This window comes from Orcinus orca, chromosome 6 (genome assembly GCF_937001465.1).
Source record: "Orcinus orca chromosome 6, mOrcOrc1.1, whole genome shotgun sequence".
NCBI lineage: Eukaryota > Metazoa > Chordata > Mammalia > Artiodactyla > Delphinidae > Orcinus > Orcinus orca.
This window is the reverse complement of record NC_064564.1, coordinates 76742472-76766714: the sequence shown is the minus strand read 5'-3', so window position 1 is coordinate 76766714 and position 24243 is coordinate 76742472. Positions and strand designations below refer to the sequence as shown.

The 24243-nt window shown below is 42.4% G+C and overlaps 1 protein-coding gene across 3 annotated transcripts in view; it reads right to left on the bottom strand.

Moving 5' to 3' along the window:
• The window catches only part of PCSK5 (proprotein convertase subtilisin/kexin type 5), a 445528-nt gene that overhangs the window by 387302 nt on the left and 33983 nt on the right, over window positions 1-24243 (bottom strand). For all 3 annotated transcript variants that reach the window (XM_049710824.1, XM_033440255.2, XM_004276376.4), the window contains exon 2: window positions 21237-21341. In XM_049710824.1, the coding sequence (XP_049566781.1) occupies window positions 21237-21341 (105 nt within the window). The remainder of the gene's footprint in view (window positions 1-21236; window positions 21342-24243) is intronic.

The following is a 24243-nucleotide window of genomic DNA, read 5'->3' as shown; positions in this document are numbered from 1 at the left end:
GAGTCCACCTGCCGATGCAGGGGACACGGGTTCGTGCCCCGGTCCGGGAAGATCCCACATGCCGTGGAGCAGCTGGGCCCGTGAGCCATGGCCGCTAAGCCTGCGCGTCCGGAGCCTGTGCTCCACAATGGGAGGCCACAACAGTGACAGGCCCGCATACCGCAAAAAAATAAAATAAAAAGAACATGGTATTCTGTAGTTTCACATGTAGGAATGACACCCTAACACGTGCAAGCTGAAGCCTACATGCTTGGGTATGGAATAAGCAGTGCATCGAGACCTGGTTCCTAGGGTACCTCCTTATCAGACTCTTCCTCTGTACCTTCCCACCTTACCTGCCCACCCCACACACACACCCCTAAGCTCCAGCCAAAATGAAGGTAGCATCATTCCCTGTCACACACCTGAAAGTCTCGCCAGTCTTTTTAAAACCTCCTTGGGCCACATCAATTTTCTTGCCCCCAGGCCAACTTCTATTCCATAATGTCCGGTTTAAGGGTCTCCCCTCCTCTGGGAAGATATTCCAGATTCCTCAAGTAATTACACTTTTTTTCTCAATGTTCCCTCCATGTTGTGGGCACACTTCCATCAGAGGCCTAACCCTACTGTGCTGTAATTGTCACCTTCTCTGTCTACCTCTGGATTGCTAACTCCTTGTGGGCAAGAATTCAAAGTAGATGTGTAGTGTTGATTGAATGAATAAATGAATGAATATACTGCTTTCAAGTTTACAACATGTCTTTTGCATAAATCAACCTCTGTAACCTTTATATCGTTATGAGTTCTTACCATCATTTCCATTTTATACAGAAGGAAACTTTTGTTCATAGAGCTAAAATCATTTGCCCAAATGTTCACTGTCAATGAAAGATAAAAACAGAAATGGTTTTTCTGGCTCCAAATCAAGGGCCCAGAGTCTTCCATGGAAAGAAACTTCCATGTGCATTATCTCAATTAATCTCTAAAACGACCCTGCCACACAGAATAAACTGAGTCCCAGAGTGTCTCAAGTTCATGAATCCTACAGAGGTAGTGGCCTGCTTCCTGAACATAGTTTCTTTAGCCTCTAAAGTTCAAGCCTTTCCTCTGAACTCCAAGCTCCACGGATACACATGGGGACACAGAAAGCAAAATGTCTTCCAGCTGCTGTTTACAGTCAGGCTGGGCAAACCACTGTGAAATACAGAGAGTAGAATGTCCTAATAAACTTGGCTCCATTCTCCACTCCTGAACTCCACTCTATCCTAACTGGGACAGGAGCACAGAGAGGTCAAGTCCTGACCACGGTCGAGGCTGAACTGGGTCAAAGGCTGAGTTTATTCTGGGCCTGATGCAGGGCTCTGTTCTCACCCAGGCATCATAGAAAGTTAACTAGGTTTACCCCAATTTCGACCTTACACTTACTATCACTAATGTGTTACTTTCACAGAATCTTTTTGAGTTTACAAAGCAGTTTCAAATGTCATCGGGGCTTCGAAGCAACCCAGTTAGATAGACAAGGCAGATATTATTATTCCTAATAAATGATGGCATACTGCACGGGACAAATCTAAGATCTGGGATTCAGGGCACGAGGGCGATATTCTTTTCTCTGTTTCATAAACTATCACTGTCAGGTGAGAAAAGAGGATCTGTTTGCCTACTTCTGGATCCTTGGGGGGACGTGAAAATGGAAACAGAATCTCTCAAAATAGAATCACCTAAGAGAGACAGTCAAGGCACTCAACCACCAACAAGCCATCACTCTCTACATGTACATGCTTGTCTCCATAACAAGCTAGACTATTACAATAGAGATATTCTCATCTCTTCTTGCTTAACAGAAATGTCAATCTTAATATGGCAATGTATTTCAATAGAATATTTTAAATTAAAAAAAAAACAAGATTTGTAAAAATTAGAAAACCAAAAAGCTAGCAACACAGGTTAGAACCCTTGAGACAGAACTCAACAACCCAGCTAATTAGGAGGATGCCAGACTACTGCAGCCCCCGTTCCAGCCTTCCACTGGGAGAGGCAGAACTGCACTTTTCAGCAGATGGTAGCCAAAATCCTAAAATTCTGTTTTTGTCAGAAAATAGGAAGATTTTTTTTTCCTAGTGACAATTTCTGATTCTTTGGTACACCCACAAGTCATCAAGTGTAGGAAATTTAAACTAGAGTCACTAATTTGCTATTTATTGTAACAACACTGCCTAGTGTTTACACAGCACATTCCGTTCTGGGATCTCCAAGAATGTTACGATCCTTTCCACTAAAACAGATGGAGAAACTAAGGCACGTAAGACCACCCACATGGCCACTGGGAGGGGCCAAGAGCAGGAGCCATCTCACTCATCATTGGGTCCATAGCCTTCTGCCAGGACCGAGTCAAGATCTGGTTTCCTGACAAGACATAATAACCAGGAGAAGCTGGACACGGAGTTCACATCTTGGAAAAGGTGGGTATATAGGAAATCCCATGAAACCAAAGCCCAATTTGATTTAGAACCTGAGAAACAGGCCTATGGGTGAGTCTGTAGACAACAGCCATCTGGGAGGATGCCAGGAGCTCAGTAAAGCCCTCCTATGAATTTCCCCACCCTGAGTCGAAATTGTCACCCTTAACATTTATCCCCTAAGCTTCAACTTGTGCCAAATTACAAATCCTCTGGGGAGGAATAATACTTTAAGCTATAACTGATCTTTTGTAACTTGTTGTGAATTAAGGCTTTGAGAGTCAGTCTCAGAATTGCTGAGGAAGAGAATATTGAGGATGCTGAGAACAAAAAGATGTAAAGATACAGGAGAGAGAGAAGACTTCAGTGAGAGGCAAGCCACCAAGGAAAAACTACATCCATTTTATAATCCTGCCCAAGTTCCAAGATATTTTATCTTCGTTTCTAATTGATCTTCAGGCAGCAGTGCCTTCTAGCTATCACTCCAATATTTCTGTCTAGGCTGTACCTTAAATTATGTACAAATCTTTCTATTAATCTCTTAGGTTTGGCAGAAGATACATTTAACTCACTCTGTTTTGTCCATGAATGAAGAATTATTTCAAAGAAACATTTAGATGATATTAATAGATTTTCAAATGTGTGATGAGAAGTTGGAAGCCCACCCAGAGTTTATGCTGCCATGGGAGATTATCTGGGAAGTGACCCAGGACATGCATGGGCTTTGGAATATAACCCATCTGGACTGCTTGCCTAGGTCAGTAGTTTACCAGCCCTGTGGCCCTGGGCAGGTTTCCTAATCTCCCAGCTCCTCCCTGACTTCTCTGTAATATGAGGTTAATAACACCTACTCACCCCATAGGTTATTCAAAGGATTAAAGAAGATAAAAGAGCAAAGGGTTGAGACAGGGGACAGAGTTAAAGGGCTCACGCTGAGAACTACAAAGTGTGCCAAGGCCAGAATTCAAATGTATGTTAACCAGGGGGTAACAGACACCACAGACTTGGACAGGCTCGACCATGTTGCTAACGAAGATGACTGTTTGAGGCATAAAATGTATTTGCAGAAAGGCATCCACTGGTATCAATGACTAAACAGAGGCTACAGAGTACAGTGGTTAAGACGGTTCAGCCTGGAAACTAGCTTCTTGAGCAAGTAATGAAGCCCCTCAGGGTCTTTGTTTTCTCATCTGTAAAACAGGTAGACTAATCACCGGACCCCACTCTTAGGTTTGTCAAGAGCATGAAATGTATTCTCACCAAGAATGCTATCACTGGAGGGTGATCTTAGACATTACAATGGTGGCGGTGCTCCCAAGCGCAACCCTGCCTGACAAAGACATATTCCTTACTGTTCGATGTTTCTCGTTATGGAGAAATTAAATTAAATTTAAATTAATAAAGTTAACTTTAATTTAATTTTTCTCCTTAGGAGGACAATAATGAGAAAAATGGTTGCAAAACACTGAGTTAGCACGTATAAAGCACCTACCACAGGGCCTGACACGTGATAAGCAGGCAATCAGTATTTATGATGAAGACTTTTTCCTTATTTTTAGATGTAACGGTAGTATCCTGGCTCCAGTTAAGTATGTAATAATTGAATTAATCGAAGGCTACCATTTCAGATTAAGTGTTTTAAGCTATTTAAAATTACTTAAATCACTGAAAATGACTTTAAAGCAGTGTGTTGGTGAGAGGGGATTTGAAGAATGGGGAGAAGGGAAAGCTGATCTTTCAGCCTGCCTTGGAGTCCCTGCCTAAGTAATGTTAATCTTTCTTAATTGCTACTTTTTACCCTCCTGCTTTATATCTTTGTCAAAGGCAGGAGTTAAGCATGGTGGAGTGAAAACAGTATATGCTTTGACAAAACCACCTAACATCTCTGAGTCTTTCTCCTGGAAAGAAACGCACCTTCTTTTAACGTTTGTCAAAAGCATTAAACGACAGCGTTCATGAATTGCATAGCACAGGGCTTCCACATATAGTAGAGGCTTGATACACACCAGCTTTTCTTTCAAATTATCCTTTTTGAATGATTGTGAACCACAAAATGGAGGTTTTCATTAGGATGCAGTCAATATTTAGTGTCAAACTGAAAACATTTCCAAAACAGTTTTTGAGAAAGATGCGTATTCAAGAAAAGAAAGATGTTTCATAGTTCAGCATTTCAGAGACCTGTAGGCAACCACTTGTAAGGATTTGCATGCTTTCTGATAATTTCTTCCTTTTTCCCTGGCAAGCGCCGCATAGACCCAGTCTCCTGTTGAGAAAGCCCGAGAAGTGAAAGAGCGGGGGAGCTTTTCAGGCCATGCTCCCCGTCTGTCGGCTGCCTTTGGTGGTTGGAGGCTTCCATGGGGTATGCGTGTATTTATTTCCCTTTGGTTTTCCTCAGGTCTAAATCCATTTGGTCCTGGCAGCCAAACTCCCTCTTCACTCTCCTTAATAGTGACATTCCGGAGAGCCAAGCATTTTAAGTGTAACAAATTGCCATTGTAACAGCTGCAATTATGAGTAAATTTGATCTTGAAAGAAGCCAAGGCACTGTAACTCAATAACGTTGTAACAGAGCTATCGTTATAATAAGGATAAAGTACCACCGTGTTTTCCTGGTGCTACATCGGCTTCCTTGAACAGAAGTGGGGGAGAGAGCTAGTCAAGGATGTGCTTCCCCTCCCTTCCGGGAGGTTCAATAACCAACTGGTATGCTTGTAAATTCATAAGCAGCATCCAGGTCTACAAACACCAAGACAGATCATTGATGTTCCTTGAGTGTTAAAGCGATGATGAACATAATCTGAACGATGAGGTGCCTATAAAGAAAAAATGCATCCCTGATGACATTCTCAGAAATCATCTACAAACTCTACATGGGGGGACACATATGCCTGTTCCTAGAAACAAAATTCCAAGTACGTTGCAAAATCACTTGGTTTTCCCTGTTTCCGCGCACTGTTTAGCCACATAATTACCAAGTATTAACCTATTTAGATGGCCTCATGTCCTTTTATTCCTATTTGAAGTTCATCCATTGAGCACCTTTTGGTGCAGTGCTAAATCCAAAGCTTTCTATAAGACTGTTTCCTTCTTGATTCTTAGCTCAGAGAAGGGGGGGAAGATTATCATCCCCGTAAGACTTTACTGAGGCAAATATGATGAGTCAAATTTCATCTCTACCCTTAATTCTTATAATAACGACAAAACCGCATAGCAATCTTTTTTCTTTTACTAAGGTCTGATTATTCTGACAAAGTTTCAAAAGTGTGGGGATTTGATAGCTGCTCAATACATTTCTATGGGATACTGAGTAAATGAAAAAAAGCAGGTACTTTGGTTTGCTATCTCCAACTATATGATAAATGCACACACACACACACACACACACACACACACGCATGTAAATAAAATGACCAAATTGTTTCTGCTTTCACAGAAAATGCAGGAAGCAAGAAGAGACGAGCAGGTTTCGTCCCAGTAGGCACCTGGCAGAAGCTTCTCACATTTGGCACCGGCTCTCTGACCAAAACAAAAGCACAATCCAACGGTGAAATTTATCGCCTCCTCAGTCTCTCAGCTCACTAAACCCTGCATCAAGCCGACTTACTGTTAGGCGACTTGACCTGGTGTAACCGCTGCCACATAGCAACCCAATGAAATATTTATTGGTGGTTGTTACTGCTACGTGGAGCCCTCCCCTCGCCCATATCCTTTTTCCCAGTCTCACTTCTCTTGCTTCTTCACCATCAAATCTTCCCCCTTGGTGCTCAGAGCATCAGGGTGGATTATACGTACTGGCTTCTGAAATGAGACTAGAACATCAAAATATTTGTTCTGCCGAGGACATAAAAATGCTCCAAACCCACTTGGAAAAAATCACCCATTTTAAACTATGAAATTCAAACAGTTAATGATATTTTTTCAGGTTCCCAAAGTCAAAATGCAAAATGTCATGTAATGCATACTGACAACTTGGATTTCTGCTGCAAATTTCATAGGCGTGAATAACTAAACAGTTCTCTACCAAATCGTATAATTCATACTTCTAGCAACTACTGATTGTGCATTTGTCCTGTGTCTGATAGTGGACTGGGAATTTACAAATAAACACCAAAACCTGGGTCAGGCAAATCCACCTCATAGTACACTTAAAAACGTATTCCGTTCAGTGTATAGCAGCTTTACTCATAATTGCCCAAACCTGATATGATCCAAATGTCCTTCAACCAGTGAATGGATAAACTGTGGTCTATCCACACAATAGAATACTACTCAGCAATAAAAAGGAACAAACCACTGATACACACAACCTCATGCATGAAATCTCAAAGGCATTATACTAGGTGAAAGGATCTAGACTCAAAAAGCCTACATACTATGTTATACCATTTATATGACATTCTAGAAAAGGCAAAACTATAGGGACAGAAAACAGGTCAGTGGTTGCCAGAAGCTAGGTGTGGAGGAAGGGACCCCGGAGAATTGCTGGTGGTGATGGAACTGATCTATATCTTGATTGTGGCGGTGGTTACACAACTGTCTACATTTATCAAAACTAACAGAACTGTACACTGTAAAGGACAAGTTTTACACTATAAATTAGACCTTAATTTTTAAAAATCAACCCTTCAAAATTAATTTATGGTAGGAAAAAATTAAACCGTGATTGTCTCTGGGTGGGGATGGGCTCAAGGGGTGATGGAAACAATCTATATCTCGAAAGGGGTTTAGGTTACACATGTGTATGCATTTGTCAAATCTCAAAGACTATACATTTAACATTTGTGAGTCTCATTGTATGTAAATTTGACACAAAAAAACAGAAAAATGTTAATGACACGCATGCTGAAGTATTTGGAGGGGAATGGACTGATGTCTGCAGCTTATTTTGAAATACATCAAAAATTAGATGGATAAATGGATGAATAATGATAGATGCACATATATGTAAATTAAATGGACTAATAGATGAATAAAGATGGATGGGTATATAAATATGTGATAAAGAAAGTATATAAATGTTAATGATGGATTCTAGAAAGTATAGTGGTGGTCACTTTAAATTCTTTAATTTTGCTGTATGTTGAAAATCATAATGAAATGGGGAAAAAACAATTCTAATGAATTAAAATATATACATAACACAATGAGCATTTTAAAGGATTTAATAAAAACATATCCCATTAACTCTTACAAAGCTGTGAGGCATCATTTTTCCCATGACTATCGTATCCTAGGCATGTAACATATCAGATTCAAATTGTAAATTATGCCACAGACGCAGAGAGCTGTGCCTGTCACTTCACAGGGTTTGCTCAGCTATAAACTTGAAATAGACACACAAGGCTGAACATAGGCTTTATTTACCACTGATGATAAGAGAAAACTGACCCTTACAGAATGGCTTCCTAATTCCCTACCATTGTATTAACTCATACACAGGACGCTGCAACTGGTGCAAAAGGGGGAAACGCTCTAAATTTTATTCCCAAGGATGTTATTCCAATGCCCCCAAGGTTGGAGTTGGAGAATCATGGAATTGGAAAAGGCCAGCTCTCTGTACTAGTGATTCATCGTGTTATCTTCGTTTAGGGCCACACAGGAGTCTTTGCCCTCTCGGGGTAATTCAGCAGTCTCAGGTTCTGTGCCAGGCTGGACTTCTGACCCTGTTCCTATCAGTTAATAATAACTGCTGGTTAGAACTTATGTCTATGGAGTTGGAACTTTCTCCTGTGACGGGGCACCCTTACAGTGACACTGCTTTAAAATCTCCAAAATCTACAAATCTGCACACCGTGTTGCTTTTCCTGTAATCATACAATGTGAAAGCTGAGAGCTGATCAGAAGGCTGATAAATAGATGCTTTCATTCAATGCCCTTGTTGTGGCAGGTGTCAGGTTAACTACAGTGACCTCTACCCCACCACACACACACACACACACACACACACACACACGCACACATACACGCACACACACACACACACCCTCTGTTACAGAGGTTTAAGGGTCAGGTATACAGAGCTCAGCCTCAGAGAAAATTGGCTTTGTCTCTTGGAATCAAGAAGAACAGTTTATGAAATGTTTTACTAGGGGCTGAAAGAGATTGTCTTTCTACCAAACAACAAAGAAGTAATCATCATGGTGGGGGCTGGGGGACTTTACTGGCTGGGTTACAGATATCACTATAAGCTGAAGAACCAATCTTAATGTCCCATCATACATGTATGGTAAAAGAAATAGTGGTTACTCCAAGCAGGTTCTTATATAGTGATAATGTTTTCTAGAAACACTTCATGACATAGGGAACATGGGAAATCTCCTGATTTACTGTGGTCACGGGAGACTGGGGTTTTGGTTAGTCTCTACCCTCAGCTGTGCCTTACGGCATCTACATGTACTAATGTCTCGTTATCAGTGTGTTTTTCCTAACTGTAATCTCAAAATGATTTCCGTGTAAGTTAGGGTTGTCAGACGTACCAAATAATAACACAGGACACTCAGTTAAATTTGCATTTCAGGTGAAAAACAAATTATTTTAATAAAAGTATGGCCCGTACAATATTTGGGACAAGCTCTTATTAAAAATATATTCTTTTATCTGGCAGCCCTAAATAGAAATAAAAACTTGAGATGTGTTAGTGAAAAGCTATTAAAACGGTATTAATTGATGCCTTCAAAAGTCTCAGCTTTCCAGTGATGTTGGAATTGCATTTGGGGATAGAAACTGATGCTGAGAACTGGGGTTTTTAGCTTCAGGCCGGCACTTTAGGCTTACTAGGTGGTAAGCTCCACTGGGAAAAAGCTCTGGGGTCTACCAGTATCTTGTACACAATTAGCTCTCAAAGTTATCCCTGGAGAAAGCAAATGAATGAATGGCTAACTCCAGAGAGCCCTCCCATGCTACCTCATTCCTGGGAGACTTCAGTTTTCCCGGTATTAAGGAATGACCCCACTTCTTTCCCAATCCTCCAAGTAGTCTCCATCTTTGTCATTTTCTCTCCGTGCACAGATGAATTTGAAAAGGGCTTCCTGCTGGCGCAAAGAGTAAGTCTGAAAAGCTTGTCCATATCTTGAGGGACATTATTGGAACATTCTGTCTAGAGCGAAGGCTGCCCTTGAGCTGGGGCCTAGCAAATTTGCCCTAAGACACAGTCCTCTTCCTCACATACTCACTCTGCTCACCTTTTGCCCTTTTTTTTCGGTGGGGGTGTGGGTCGGGGGGCAATCACAGCCTAAGCTTGAAAACTCAAACCTGAAAACACTTGCTTAGCTTTGCCAGTGGATTAAAGAAGAATCTACATTCCACCAACAATTTTCATGAATTGTGTCCACCCTTGATTCTTGGCTTCTTCTATTTCCTACTTCCTACCCACCACCCTCCCAATATATTTCTAATTTCTAATTTCCATGGTAAGCTTTTAAAAATGTGTTCTAGTGTTGTTGTCGTCTTAGAAGATGTTCCGTTTCTCCAAAAACTAAATAAAGTATTAAATTCCTTAGAAGCACTTGTATTAAGTATGTTTTGCTGTTCAGAACTGCCTTCTGCAATTCATGAGCATCAGTAATGATAATTACCATTCTCGTTATCACACTCTTGTATCAGTGAGAGACATGTACTCTGAAAACAAAGAAGCAATGTTACTTGTTCCTCATTTATCATGTGCATTGCTGAATAGGTAAAGTCTATCTGTCTCAAGACTAACCAGGTTATTCTCAAGTCTAATTGCAAAATTCACTCTTTCAGGTAGAACAGAGTCCAGGGGAAGAGCTCAAGTGCTAAGAAATATTCTAAGTATTGGGGAGAAAGAGAGAAGGAGGAAGTTTGGAAAGACATTAGAACAGGGAATATGAAAAGGGCACATCCGATGCGCAATGTGGACCAACAGTAAAATCACAGGTGACACTGGTTCCAGATGGTAATTAATGGATCAGAACGAATGTCAGAAAATGGCTCACCTGCTCCACGATTTTATAAGTGAAATAAGCCCAGTGAGGAGTGACCTGCTAATAGCAGGTTGAGCTAGTAGCAAAGCTGAGACCGGAATCCAAATATCCGAAGTCCAGCCAATACCTCTTTTATTTTATAAAACAGTTTCTCCAACTGGCTGCCCCCACGTCTGCACTAAAATGAGATAGTACTGTGTATGTCATCATAAAATGATTTGAGTTCTAAGGCAATTAAGAGAAATTCAGCCCCTAGATTTATTACTTCCTCTCTCATTTATTTTCCTGTACAAATTAATTTTAAATATTTATTCATTCATTTATTCTTCTATGGATGGTCTTTATGTACCAGATATTATTCCAGAATGAGGGAATACCACAGGTAGTAAGATGGGGCCCCTGCCCCTACTGAGTTTTATCCTGGAAGGGAAAATCCAATAACACTCTAATAAACAATATGGTTTTGGATTCAGATATGTTATCAAAGAGGAAATTAACATGTTAAAGCTAGACAGAAGCTGGGTAGATGAGATTAAGGGTGTATTTTAGCAAGGATGACTGTCGAAGGGCCTTCAAAGGAGGTGACATTTGCTTTGATACGTGAAGGGTGAGAAGATATCCATCATGCAAAGACCAAAGGAAATATGTTCCAGGCAAAGGGAAAGAGTTTGATGTTTATAGAAAGAGGTCAACGTGGCTGAGAGTGATAAGCAAAAAGGAGGCATTTCAAAGCCTAGCTCAGGGAGGTAAGAAGGGGCCAGATCATGATGGTCCTTAAAGAGCATTAAGAAAAAATTGGATTTTATTCCAAAGTCCATGGAAAGTCTTTGAAAGACCTGATCTTTGTACGTCTTAAGAAGCTTACTCTCTGTGGAGAATGACTACAGAAGAAGAGTGGAAGTAGAGGCAATTGCCGCAGTCCAAGTCCAAGACAATGGTGGGATTAACCAGGCTGGTGGCAGTGCCGGAGAGGAAAGCCCACAGGTTCACAGCTTTAAGATAAATTTTAGCAGGGAGACCCCCTTAATGGTTCCATGAGGGGAAATGAGGAAAAGGGAGAGAATCAAGAATAGATTGCTTTACTTTTGGCTTGGGCAACTAGATAAATTATGGTACCGTTTACTGGGAAGGAAAAGGTTTGAGCACCATGGTGATGGATAGAAATTAAAAGCATCGTATATGTCATATTATGGCTTAGATGCTTACTAGACATCTAATTGGAGACGTCAGGTAGGTGAGAGAAGAATATATAAATTAGAAGCAAGGACACCAGCATAAAGGGGAGCCCTGGGCTCTCCAAAATTTATAGGTGAGGTGAAAAAGTACCATCCACAGAGACAGAAGGTGCAGGAGAGGCAAGGAGAAAACTGGGAGACGTGGTCTCAAGAAACTGAGAGTCATTTTTCAAGAAGGAGCAAATGATCAACCACTGTATTAAGTGAAAGATAGAGTCAGATGAGAACAGAGATGAACTCACCAGATTTGAAATGTCAAATATCATTGTTGATATCAACAAAGGCAGTTTCAGTATAAACAGTTTTTTAAAAGTCATACAATGTGGAAAGGTAACTATTAAGAGTTATTTTTATGTGTTTGTGCTTCCTTCCAAACCTACGCTGCATATAACTACACAAAAATACACACAGGTCTTTTTGTTTGTTTGTTTTTAAATGTAAAACATAAATAGGAACACATCTTATATGTTCTTTTTATACCGCTTTTTGTTACTTTACATATTATTTTGGAGATCTTTCCTTATCAGTATGTATAGATTTATAACATCATTTTAATGGTGAACTTACTATTTTCTTATAAGAATTTAACCTATGCTTTTGATCCTTTCTTATGTACAAACCATTATACCGTATTATACCATGTACTTCCCTGAGTATGGGCATGAACAATGATGAGGACAGAAATGAGGAGAGAAAATCGATGGACAGAGGAGTTAAGTGCTCACCCCACAAAGATCCGAGCATGAACAAAGACCCAAAGGTTCTTTCTGTTGTACCATATTGCCTCTTTTTATGTTGTAAGAATTGATTGACATTTGGTAGAACTGAGCACAGAAACAAAATTCACAAGCACTTTTTAACAAATTATGCCTTTTCAATGGTGATGTTTTAATTGGATCTCTTATTTACTCTTGCATTCATTAAAGTAAATACGTAAATCAGTATGATTTCTCTTCAAAGCCAAACAATTAAAATGGCTTTGGGTTTTGTTGTTGCTGGCTTGTTTGTTTTTGCTGTTTTCGCTTATTCCCTAGGATTACTTACTTATTATATCCTAACTTGCCCAAGAGTTCAACAGAACCTGTGGCTCTAAAGTTCCCTTCTTAAGACCTGTTACAGACTGAATGTTTGTGTTCCCGCAAAATTCACATGTTGAAACCTAATACTCAACGTGGTGGCATTTAGCGGTGGGGCCTTTGGGAGGTGATTAGGTCACAAGGGTGGAGTGACCTAATGGTCACCTATAAATGGGATTAGTGCCATTATAAAAGAGACCCCGGAGAGCTCCCTTGTGTCTTCCGCCAGGTGAGATTACGGTGAGAAGACGACTGTCTATGAACCAGGAAGTGGGGTCTCACCAGACACCGAATCTACCAGCACCTTGATCTTGGACTTCCCAGCCTCTAGGACTAGAAGAAGTAAATGTATGTGGTTTATAAGCCACCTAGTCTATGATATTCTGTCAAAAGCAACCTGAACTAACACCAGACCTAACGAGAAATTCAGAATGTCGTCATTACCCTACATTTTCTAGATCTAGCACCGGCTGCTTTAGAATCTGACACCTTAGAAATACTACATAAATTAAGAAAATAATACAGATTTTACATTTGTACCTTTCCTTCACGTGGCTAAAGTGGCAAAATCCATAATTACCCTTCCCCCACCCTATCTAATTCCTCTCCCTATTTTTACATGGTCATCACTTTATTCGCTTCTTTTTTCTGTTCTTTTCTTTGACTTATCCTATTTCCTCCAGGCTTCATTTCCTGTTGAGACTGTTGTCAGTGGAAAACTGGGTAAAGGCACAAGAGGAGCTAGAACGAGCTCCGGCAACCCTCCGTCCTCACCGGCAGCAGCGTCTGCTTCAGAACCGGAGTGCTCTGAGCCAATTATTTACACCTAAAAGATCGTCGCATTTCAGGGCTTCCCGGGTGGCGCAGTGGTTGAGAGTCCGCCTCCCGATGCGGGGGACGCGGGCTCGTGCCCCGGTTTGGGAGGATCCCACATGCCGCGGAGCGGCTGGGCCCGTGAGCCATGGCCGCTGAGCCTGCGCGTCCGGAGCTTGTGCTGCGCGGCGGGAGAGGCCACAACAGTGAGAGGCCCACATACCGCAAAAAAAAAAAGATTTTTGCATTTCAGTTTGGAGACTAAGACACAGAGAAAAATTATACTAGAGCCACTCAGCAGAGCGTGACTGACAGACTGAAACCAGTGTTCAGGTGAGGGCAAGACCGAGGCCAAGTTACGAAGGTGCTAACACCCACCTTTCACACCTCCCCCACTTTTTCCCGATGCAGCCCACCTCAGGGGTCACAAACTGGGATGCCCCTCGGATGCATTTTCCTTGGCCCACACGAATATCTTTAAACTTCTGAATTACTGGCCAACATTTAAAACTGGGAAACGTCCCATGAAAGTGCAGACTTGCCGGCTCTTCTCAACTGGCAACCACGAGCCAGCATGCAAACATGAAGCCGCAGGGCTGCGGATGCTCCCTTACACACAGCAAGGGCTCTACACTCTATCCTATGCCCAGGGATTTTCTGTCTGGCCCATCTTACTCATCCTTCTTATCTGCACGCCACTGTGGGCATGTGCGTTTATAACCTTTCAGAATGAAACGCTGCGAAGTGCTCTCTAATAAAGATTTGGCCACTTTTCCTAAGTAGCTAAAAAAATTGGGGTTATGACCCAAACTTTCCCATCAGATAACCCAGCAGTGTACAACCTGACTCTCTGGTTTCTGATCATCCAGACATCTGGGAGACCTGAAAACAAGACAGAAAAGAAGGGAAGGCGGAGAACTTGGTGGCATCTGCACCCACATACTCCTTCCGTCTCTCCTACACTCCTAGCCATCCTGCCATTATACCTGTATCACAGGTTGCAAACTTATGCCTGAAACGCTTCTCCCAGGAGTCTACACGTTCTAGTGGGGTTTTCAAAGGCACAGGAATGCTATCAAAAAGCAAAGACAGGAATCTGCCATAGCGGTTGCACTTCATAACTGGTGAAGTGTAGTTAAAGAGGGTCACCCGGGGGCTTCTCTGGTGGCGCAGTGGTTGGGAGTCCGCCTGCCGATGCAGGGGACACAGGTTCATGCCCCGGTCCGGGAAGATCCCACATGCCGCGGAGCGGCTGGGCCCGTGAGCCATGGCCGCTGAGCCTGTGCGTCCGGAGCCTGTGCCCTGCAACGGGAGAGGCCACAACAGTGAGAGGCCCGTGTACCGCCAAAAAAAAAAAAAAAAAAAAGAGGGTCACCCGGAACAAGACAGCCCCCCAACATGCCCCTTGACCATTGCATCCACATCCTCTCCACTCATCATCACACCCAAGCCCACGCTGCTTCCAGAAGAATTCAGGGCATTCTCAAGCTATATGGTAACTGCTTTTATTCACTGGTGAGATGCTGAGAAGCAAATGTGTAACAATCACGGTTATGACACAGGCTAAGAACACACAGCCTCGGGTTCCTGCCCCAGAGAACACAGCCCCTCTCGTTCCACCTCAACACACCCAGGATCTGTGCACGTGGCCGCCCAGCACAAGCCCAGGAATGTTGTTATAAAACTGCACTTCACAGAAGAAAGTCAAACCATGAGGTTATTATCACAGTTAAAACCAAAGAGCAGAAAATTGAACTGCCAGAGAAAACAGTCCACGGGAGCACCAGCTGGAATGAGGGCAGGTGGGGTGAGAGGAAGTGCAGCAGCGGCCAGATCAGGAAGCACTTGTACTCAGGGTGGAATGAATTTTGAAGCTGCACTAGGACACCAGGAATCTTGTCAGTGAAAAGGCATGGCTGTGATTCATGCATGGGAGCCAGGCAAGATGGAGCTCAGACACTCCTGAGCATCTATTTCTAACTGAATAAGGTTTCTTTACCTCCAAAGATCCCCTGGCAGATCAGGTGTATGGAAACAACTTTTAAATGGTTTGTCTCAGAGTTAAAAAAAAAAAAAAGAGTTAACTAACGTGCTGGTTGTCTCCACAGAAAAATGACATATCAATCCTCAGTGAAGATAAATTGATTCTGAAATTGTAAAGTGAATCCATGGAGAAATGAGGTTTGACTGATAAGAAGTAGATTGGTACAACTTTTTGGGAACAGGACCATTATGTACAGTGAAGTACCCCTGCACCCTTACTTTACTCCATCACATCGTCTTCACCCTTGAGGCAAAAAGAGAAACTCCATTCGCCTGAAAATCAAATTCTGGACACAATAGGTACCAACAGGGATTAGTCAAGAACTCGAACTTCCTTTCTCCTTTCACAGGTTTGATTCTATCTGATTTCGCTAATTATCTCCAATTACTTCATTTCCGCCTTCCTGTCCTTTTCCTACAGCCCTTTAGCTGTCACTGTACGGTGCTTGCATGCACTGCTCTAAAATCCTCTTTAGAGGAAATGGCTTACATATAAATGTAACAAATGAGCAATCTCTCTGTGAGCTAAAGCCTTGAACTTAATTCTGGGCCACACTGACAGAGGGACAATTGCTGCTCCAGGGGACTAAGAGAGGGGCTCCAAATATTTAAAGAGCTGTTATGTGTAAGTCTGGAAAGTAGAAGTAGATCCAATCAATGGATAGAAGTTACAGACAAGCAAATTTTAGCTCAACATGTTAAATCTCTTTAATTATAGAAATGTTTGCCTTGTCCAGTACTGAGCTCTCTGTCATTGGGCATGTTCAACAGATCTGAAAATAATATTTTTAGGAGTATGACAGAGGGTATGTTAGCATTGGATAGGAAGGAGAGAAGTCTAATTCTAAGGAGCCTAGGATTCTGCAATAAATAATACTATATCAATAGTTTTTCCGTATTTGAGATACACAGCCATACACATCCACGGGATGAGGAGGGTTGATAAGTTGAACTTCAGGAGAAAACACGGCAGGAGAGTTGCTCATCCCTGAGCCCAGAGCAGAAGGTAATTCTATCCTAGATTTAGATAAAAATTGATCTTTAAATATACTTGAAGACAGAAAAAAAACGACTGGAAAAGATAAGAGATTAAAAGGCCAGAATCTTCAAGATAAAACCTCATGGGCAAGGGTAGAAGTTGGGCTCGTATATCAAACTACACAGGAATAGGACATAAGGGCTAAATGAAGGACAGTTTATGTTCTTTATTTTTGAAAGCCTACTCTAATGGAAAATGTAGGATTCTGATTTTTCTGTTCTGGGTAAGAAGAATGAAAGAAAAGTATCTCCTCCACCACCCCCGCCCATGTCTGCACCGGCAGTTAAAGAACCGTAAAGAACTTTCATTCCAAAGACCTCCCGTAGATACCGCCCTCTTTGACCAAAAGGCCACAGGGCTGGCAAAGATTTCTAAGCAGATTAATGAGAGGCTTCTGAAAACGTTAATGCAAGACTGCTGTCTCTCAGATGTAACCTAGGTCTCTTGGAGAGAAGTTGGTGAGTCAAGAACATTGGTAGACTCACCCTTCTAACTGCTGTAATATTGTACCAACACTTTTCGCCAAACTGTGTTATTATCGTGCAGTGATGCCGTCTTAGAAGTCTGCGGATCCCTGTCATTTAAAAGCTAATCATAACATACCGTTAACATATGGGAATCCAGTCTATTCTTGTTCTCCGAGCTCATGTGCCCCAACCGACCACAGCATTTTCTTAGCACCAGGAGGGTTGTTCTTACAATGTTGCTACTTTTGCATCTCCTCCTTTAGAACCCTCTAAGTAAAAACAATAGCAGGGGGAAGAAGCAGCCATGCAATTTACTCCAGCAAGTAAATGCCAGGATCTGTTGAGTGTGTGTATTCCCTGCAATTCACCCATGTGTGTTTTCCCTTTCTGGAGAAGATGAGGAACAAAAATAACTTCACACATCACCAATGTTTCCCACCAAGCCATTTCACATGGTCCCGTCCCCCTACTCACAAATGTGCCTCCACTCTGGCACACAAATCACCCATCACACACACACACACACACACCCCCCCCAAGATTAAAGAAAAGGAGTCCTGCCTAAGAAAGCAAGTTGTACGGGTACTTTATACTCCCCATGAGATCTGCTGGGAGTGAAAAATAAAAAGTCAGCCTGTAGAAATTTACATAATCTCAAAGTATTTCCCCACAAAACGCCTATTAATTAGGTGGGGGAAAATCGTATTTTAAAATAAAGAAACCTGGCAGACACCAGGTTTCATCAAGTGACCAAAGTTAAAATCATCAGCAATGAAACACGTCAATGTCATGCGCCTCCCGATCTGATACACTGGGAAGGACATAGCACTTCTCTGGTGTTCCTGCCAAACCTGCAGCTAATCATGAAGAAACAGACAAACACAACTTGAGAGATTCTACAAAATAAGTGGCCAGTACTCTGAAAAAAAATTCTAGATCATGAAAGAAAAGGAAAGGAAAGGGGAAGGGGGAAGGGGAAAGGGAAGGGGAAGGGGAAGGGGAAGGGGAGGGGAAGGGAGGGGAAGGGGGAGGGGAGGGGAGGGGAGGGGAGGGGAGGGGAAGGAAGGGGGAGGGGAGGGGAGGGGAAGGGGAGGGGAGGGGAGGGGAGGGGAAAGGGGAGGGGAGGGGAGGGGAGGGGAAGGGAGGGGAGGGGAGGGGAGGGGAAGGGAGGGGAGGGGAGGGGAGGGGAGGGGAGGGGAGGGGAGGGGAGGGGAGGGGAGGGGAGGGGAAGGGAGGGGAGGGGAGGGGAGGGAAGGGAAGGGAAGGGAAGGGAAGGGAAGAAAATGAAAGTATGACAGAGTATACCAAGGGGATTTGGGAAATATGACAACTGATGTGATCCTGGCCCAGAAAAGAGACAACTGGCAATATCTGAATAAAATCTGTAGATTAGATTATAATATTGAATCAATGTTAATATCCAGATTTTACCAAAATGTTAACCATTGTACTCCGAGTTATATGACAGAAAATCTTTTGTTTTGGTAAATACACAGTGAAGTATTTAGAGTTAAAGGGGCATCATGTCTGCAATTTGCACCCAAATTTTCAAAAAGAAACTTACATACATAGCTATGTGTGCTTGTGCGTGCATGTGTAGACAGAAGAGAGAGAAAATGACCAAGTAAGTTTGACGAGATGTAAAATGTAAACGTTAACATGTAGGGAATCTGGGAAGTGAATACAGGAATTCCTCATAACGTTTTTGCAACTTCTCTGTAAATAACATTTGTTGTTGTTGTTGTTGTTGTTTTAATTAAAATGGAAACTTAACCTAAGTGGCGGCCTGAGCTTTTCGCGGAGGGAGCTGGAGAAGGAGGAGGAATGTAGTAGACCCCCATCTCCTTTGCTCTTCCGTCCCCAACGCTGAGAAGAACTGTAACGTCTTGTGTTTCCCTGAAAGCTACTGTGGGAGGCTGCAGAGAGCTCCCTGAGGGCAACACCCTATCCCCAAATCCCCAGAGCCTAACACAGGGCCTGGCATATATTAGACGCTCAAGCAGTGGCCAATGGAAGGAATGATCGGACTTTAAGAAATGTCTGAAAGAAACTGCAGGCAATCCCCAATCTGCAAAGTTGGTAGAACAGTGGCCCTTCTGTATAAACAGCTGGGCGGCAATGAGGGGCAGGTGGCATCAGAATGAGGAGTGAGAAGCAAGGTACAGTCCTATCCTAGGGTATTCTTTATATGGAGGAGGAAGAGGAACTGAGCATGTACCCTGGGGCTGGCCTGAACTGGCTCTGTTCCTCTGGGCGGGGTGGGGGAGGACATACATGCCAGGCACTACGTGTCCCAGCATCTGAGGTCTCCATTGGGTCCTGCATGAGCTATTTGATGCCCTGAGATAAGAAGAATGGAAGGCCAAGCTTCCCCAAAAGAACGTTAAGGCTTGAAATAGCTCTGTATTCAATTCTGTTCTTACCTCCCAAACCATTTAGTACTCGGTTTTTCAAATTCACATGGACTGGGCTTCCCTGGTGGCTCAGTGGTTGAGAGTCCGCCTGCCGATGCAGAGGACATGGGTTCGTGCCCCGGTCCGGGAAGACCCCACATGCCGCGGAGCGGCTGGGCCCGTGAGCCACGGCCGCTGGGCCTGCACGTCCGGAGCCTGTGCTCCGCAACGGGAGAGGCCACAACAGTGAGAGGCCCGCGTACCGCAAAAAAAAAAAAAAAAAAAAAAAAAAAAAAAAAAATCACATGGACTATGCACATGAGGTCTGAAATTAAAATCATTTAAATTACCAAAGTTCAAGAAAGCTTGGAGAACGTTAACAGATGAAAAACGTGACTTTGCTTCGAAAACTTCGCTAATTCAAGAACATCCTAACAGATTGCTTTTCCAGTAACATTTAATTCTGAATAGAGATAAAGGGAAAATACACATATAATTCACAGGCTGCCGGAGTGTTAAGTATCAGGGGATGTTCCTATAATCCACAGAAAATTGGGCCCTACAACAAACGTGCTTTTTCTAACCACCAAGATACAATTTCACAAGCGTGAACACTGTGTGATAATATTCCAGACAAAAATTAAACAAGAACTGTGGCACATAACCGAGCACAGGACTCCAAAGGGCCAACCTGATTTGCATATTAATTCAAACAGGGACCTTTTTGCTTTAATAAGGAATATCATTTTTGAGGAATCTCTAGGTGACATTGCCATGCTCACTGGTATAGACTTGTTGACCAATTTATTTGAAAATGAGCTCCTATGATAAACCCAAACCATGATGAGGAAAAGACAACCCTTCCCGATCAGTAAATAACAAACAGTGAATCCACAGAGGAACCAGGGCAGGCTGGTACTGCTGTCCTCTCTCCCTCTTTACTCGTCACATCTGGGAGGCCAAGCAGTTCTCTGTCAGAGTCAATCCCTTCCTCCAACTTAATAAGGACAGAGGGTTATCTCATCCTCAGAGTTTTAGTTGCCAGTTATTAGCCTGTTTGTCCCTAACACCCTCCAGCTTCCTATCTCCCATTTCAAAGCTGTCCTGCCTCTCCAAAATGGATTGGGAGGATCTAGACATGACATGTCTCCTGCTAGGTTCTCCTAGAAGTATGCTTTCTGTACAACCCAAAAGGATTGGGGTCAAGACAATGTGTAAGAAAGATCCCTGTTGAGCTTCCAAGAGGAGCACAGCCAGCTTCTGTCCCTTCTGTGCTCAGAATCCCTCCTGTCTCAGACATGGTCTAGGCCATGGTCTAGGCCCTGGGCCACCAGTGGCATGGCTCTATTAATGCCCGTTGAAACTACAAGGATTCGTGGTGACCTAAGGCCTGACCTAAGGGTTCTGGAAGAGACTCCTCTACAGAGCTCAGAGAGAACCTCAGATCTGTATGCAAATAGGCAGATAGTATGGTCTTCTTAAGACTTCAATACTTCTGAATCCATCCCTATCTGTCCCCACATACACTCCTTCTCATTTCTCCATGACAACTCCTACTTCTGATACCCCTGGGCTGTTCTACAACTGGGATGATAAGGGCACTTCAATAAAAAATCAAGCCACTGCCTATTTTTGGTCTCAAGAGGAAGCAAAGATATTGGACCAAAGGATAGTATGACAGCTCTTGAAATGTAAGCTTTCCTGCTGGTCACCAGTTCCTAGTGTGATGTTACCAATGAAAAATGCAGAAGCTCTGCCTCTTGGTCCCCACCCAACTGGTTCTTCTTACCTTTGGTTCCATTGAAATGAAACTGTGTGTTCCTCTGCTTGAGAGAACTGACCTTTTAATCGTCCTGCTGTGATAGAAGTGGTAGTAATCCTTCAGGGCCCCGATCTGCAAAGGCAGGAGGGAAAGAATATAAGAGAGTTAATGTATGAAAAGTCTTCTGTTTTCCTGGTTTTTCATTAAAATAAGAACACAAAAGCAAAAAAAAGAAAAGGTCCATAAATTATGCAGTTGCTGGCCATGCTTAAATGTTACTTGAAGCTTGGTGATCACTTTTCAAAAGAAGGACATGTGATATGAAATGGAGTGTCCTTGAGGCGGTGACCGTGGAACTAAAGATTATAATGGGGCAGCTTGGGCTCTCCATATCTCCCTTTTAATGTTTAATTTATATGCAGCATTTTAAGTAATTCTATATCAATCTGTATCCAAATGTATGAAAGAGAAACAAATATCAAATAGCTATCTGGTTATAAAAACACATCGCATTTTGTTTGCTCTGAGAAATGTACAATGAAAGACCTTGTTAGATTATTTATATCGTTAATTTGAAACAAGTCCTAAGCAATTGATCATTCGCAAAGAAAACAGTACTTAGTTTGTTTCCTGACTTCAGTAGACAGTATAAATACATAGCTCTTATTCATGGGTTGCAAAACTAAAAGTGGAATGAATGGCAATTTCTAAAACAAAACAAAGATCACACGTCCTACCTATCAGCTAAGCTTCCTGTGTGACAATAGTTCAATCGACTTTATCTTAACCATTTCTTTAACAAATTAGTTTTCTCATGTATGTACCCCTTTCTTTAGTTAAAAACAGGTCTGTTTAGGATAGCTGTAAAAATAAATCCCCGTCCATTCTAAGAAAACAAACTAACACAATTCCAAACAATCATATTCTTTCAGCAGACTGTAAAATGTGGATCACATAATGGAAATTAAACCATACAATGAGCTAAGGCAGGAGAGCTTGGCTCTAGTTTCGGCTGACGGTCACCAGAAGTGTCTTCTTAACTAAATCGCATATACTTACTATGTCTCAGTTTCATTATCTATAAAATTGGACTTCAAGCCAGTTCATTTCTCAGATCACTACAGCTGTCAAATTCTATTCTTTACCACTGACACTTTACTCGCCTTGGGCAAATACATTTAGCGCACCATTGCTCTACCCTAAAAGAATGACCATCATCAAGATGTTTTCCAATTAGGACAATTCAAAAGTTAGGCCTTCTCAATTGATTAAAAAAAAAGAAAAAAAAGTCATTGCCCAGCTTAATTTTTTCAGATAAAAGGTTTACTTTTCATTCCCATCTTTTCATCACATTCTCAATCATCGTCCCGCCCTTCCAATAAGGATGATCAACCAAATTTCTGTGCCAGTTAAGAGTCATCTCCTCACTGGGACTTCATGCTCTAATTGAATGTTTCTTATCTTCATTAAATTTGAATGTCTTAAGTCTCCCATTTCTGATTCAAGTGGAACTGCCCAGATGTACACAGAAGAGATCCTGGACTCTGAAAACAAGTAGGAAATGAGGCAATCCTAGCTGAAACCTCTAATCTCAATGATTCTGGACTCTGAAGCAGTAGAAAACAATGAGGAAGAGGGCACAGGTGCCAGTCCCAGTCTCCACGGGTGTTTCAAGGAGGGTTTTACAGGCCAACTTTAAAATTGCAGAGGAGCAGGGGTAGAATTCAGGAGGGGCTGCATAATCCTCTATCAGAAATCTTAAAATCCCAAGAAGCTTAGAGCTTTCACCTCACATAGTTTCCGTCAAGAATGCTCCTTGGGGGCTTCCCTGGTGGCGCAGTGGTTGAGAGTCTGCCTGACGATGCAGGGGACGCGGGTTCGTGCCCCAGTCTGGGAAGATCCCATATGCCGCAGAGCGGCTGGGCCCCTGAGCCATGGCCGCTGAACCTGCGCGTCGGGAGCCTGTGCTCCGCAACGGGAGAGGCCACAACAGTGAGAGGCCCGCGTACGGCAAAAAGAAAAAAAAAAAAAAAAGAATGCTCGAGTAAATACAGTAGTTTTTATGGAAAGGAACAGAGAATCTCTGAGGAAGAACTTTTTATCAACGTGAAAAGCGCCAGTATGTTTAAGATCATGTCCACTCAACTATTATGGAACCTCTTCGACTATAGGAAATGACTGAATTCAACTCAACTATTAAACTCAAACTGTGGATGAAATACACCCTGAAGAAATATTCAGATCCTTTGTGGCTTCAATGGTACACACCAGAATGCTGGCCTAATGCAGTGTACATGGAGCTGGAAAGCGGAACCCTTGTCCTGACTTAACTTGCTCTGGGATTTTGGATACATCACTTAACCTCTTTGGGCCTTGGTTTCCTCAACTGTGAAATAAGGACACAGGAGGTACAGTGGACAGAGACTGGGCGTCAGAGTCTAATGGGGGATAATAGTGTTTATGGGTTAGTGTGGTTATAAGGATTGAATGTAATAGCAGGTACACTGCCTAGTCAAGTCACTGTTCAGCACATAGTAAGTAGCAGAAGGTTATGAGTTTCCCTTCTAAGTTTATATTCAAATCCTACCTTCCCTCACCTCCTATCCCTCTAATTAATCCCTCACCTCTGTCTCTTGGCAGGATTCCTCTTAATCTGCCCTGGTATCACCTCCCTTATTTCACTTCCCTTATTTCACTGGCCAAAAATCAAAAGGGTTGATGATACACTGTTGGCAAGGATGTTGGCACAAATGCAGCTCGTACAGGATCAGTAAAGAGCATACCATGGTACAAGTGTGTGGAGAGCCATTTGGCAATATCAATAAAATTATACACAGTACTTAACCTTCGACCTAGCCTTTCCACTTCTTAAAATTGATTCTATAGGTAGAGTCATTTACGTAAAAGAATGGATGTTAGTTAGAGCAAATTTTGTAAAAGCAAGAGAATGCAAACAACTAGCTGGCATCAGTAGGTGACTGGTTCTATATGAACTGAAATGCATTGTCTCCAAGGTAGTGGATAAAGAAAGAAA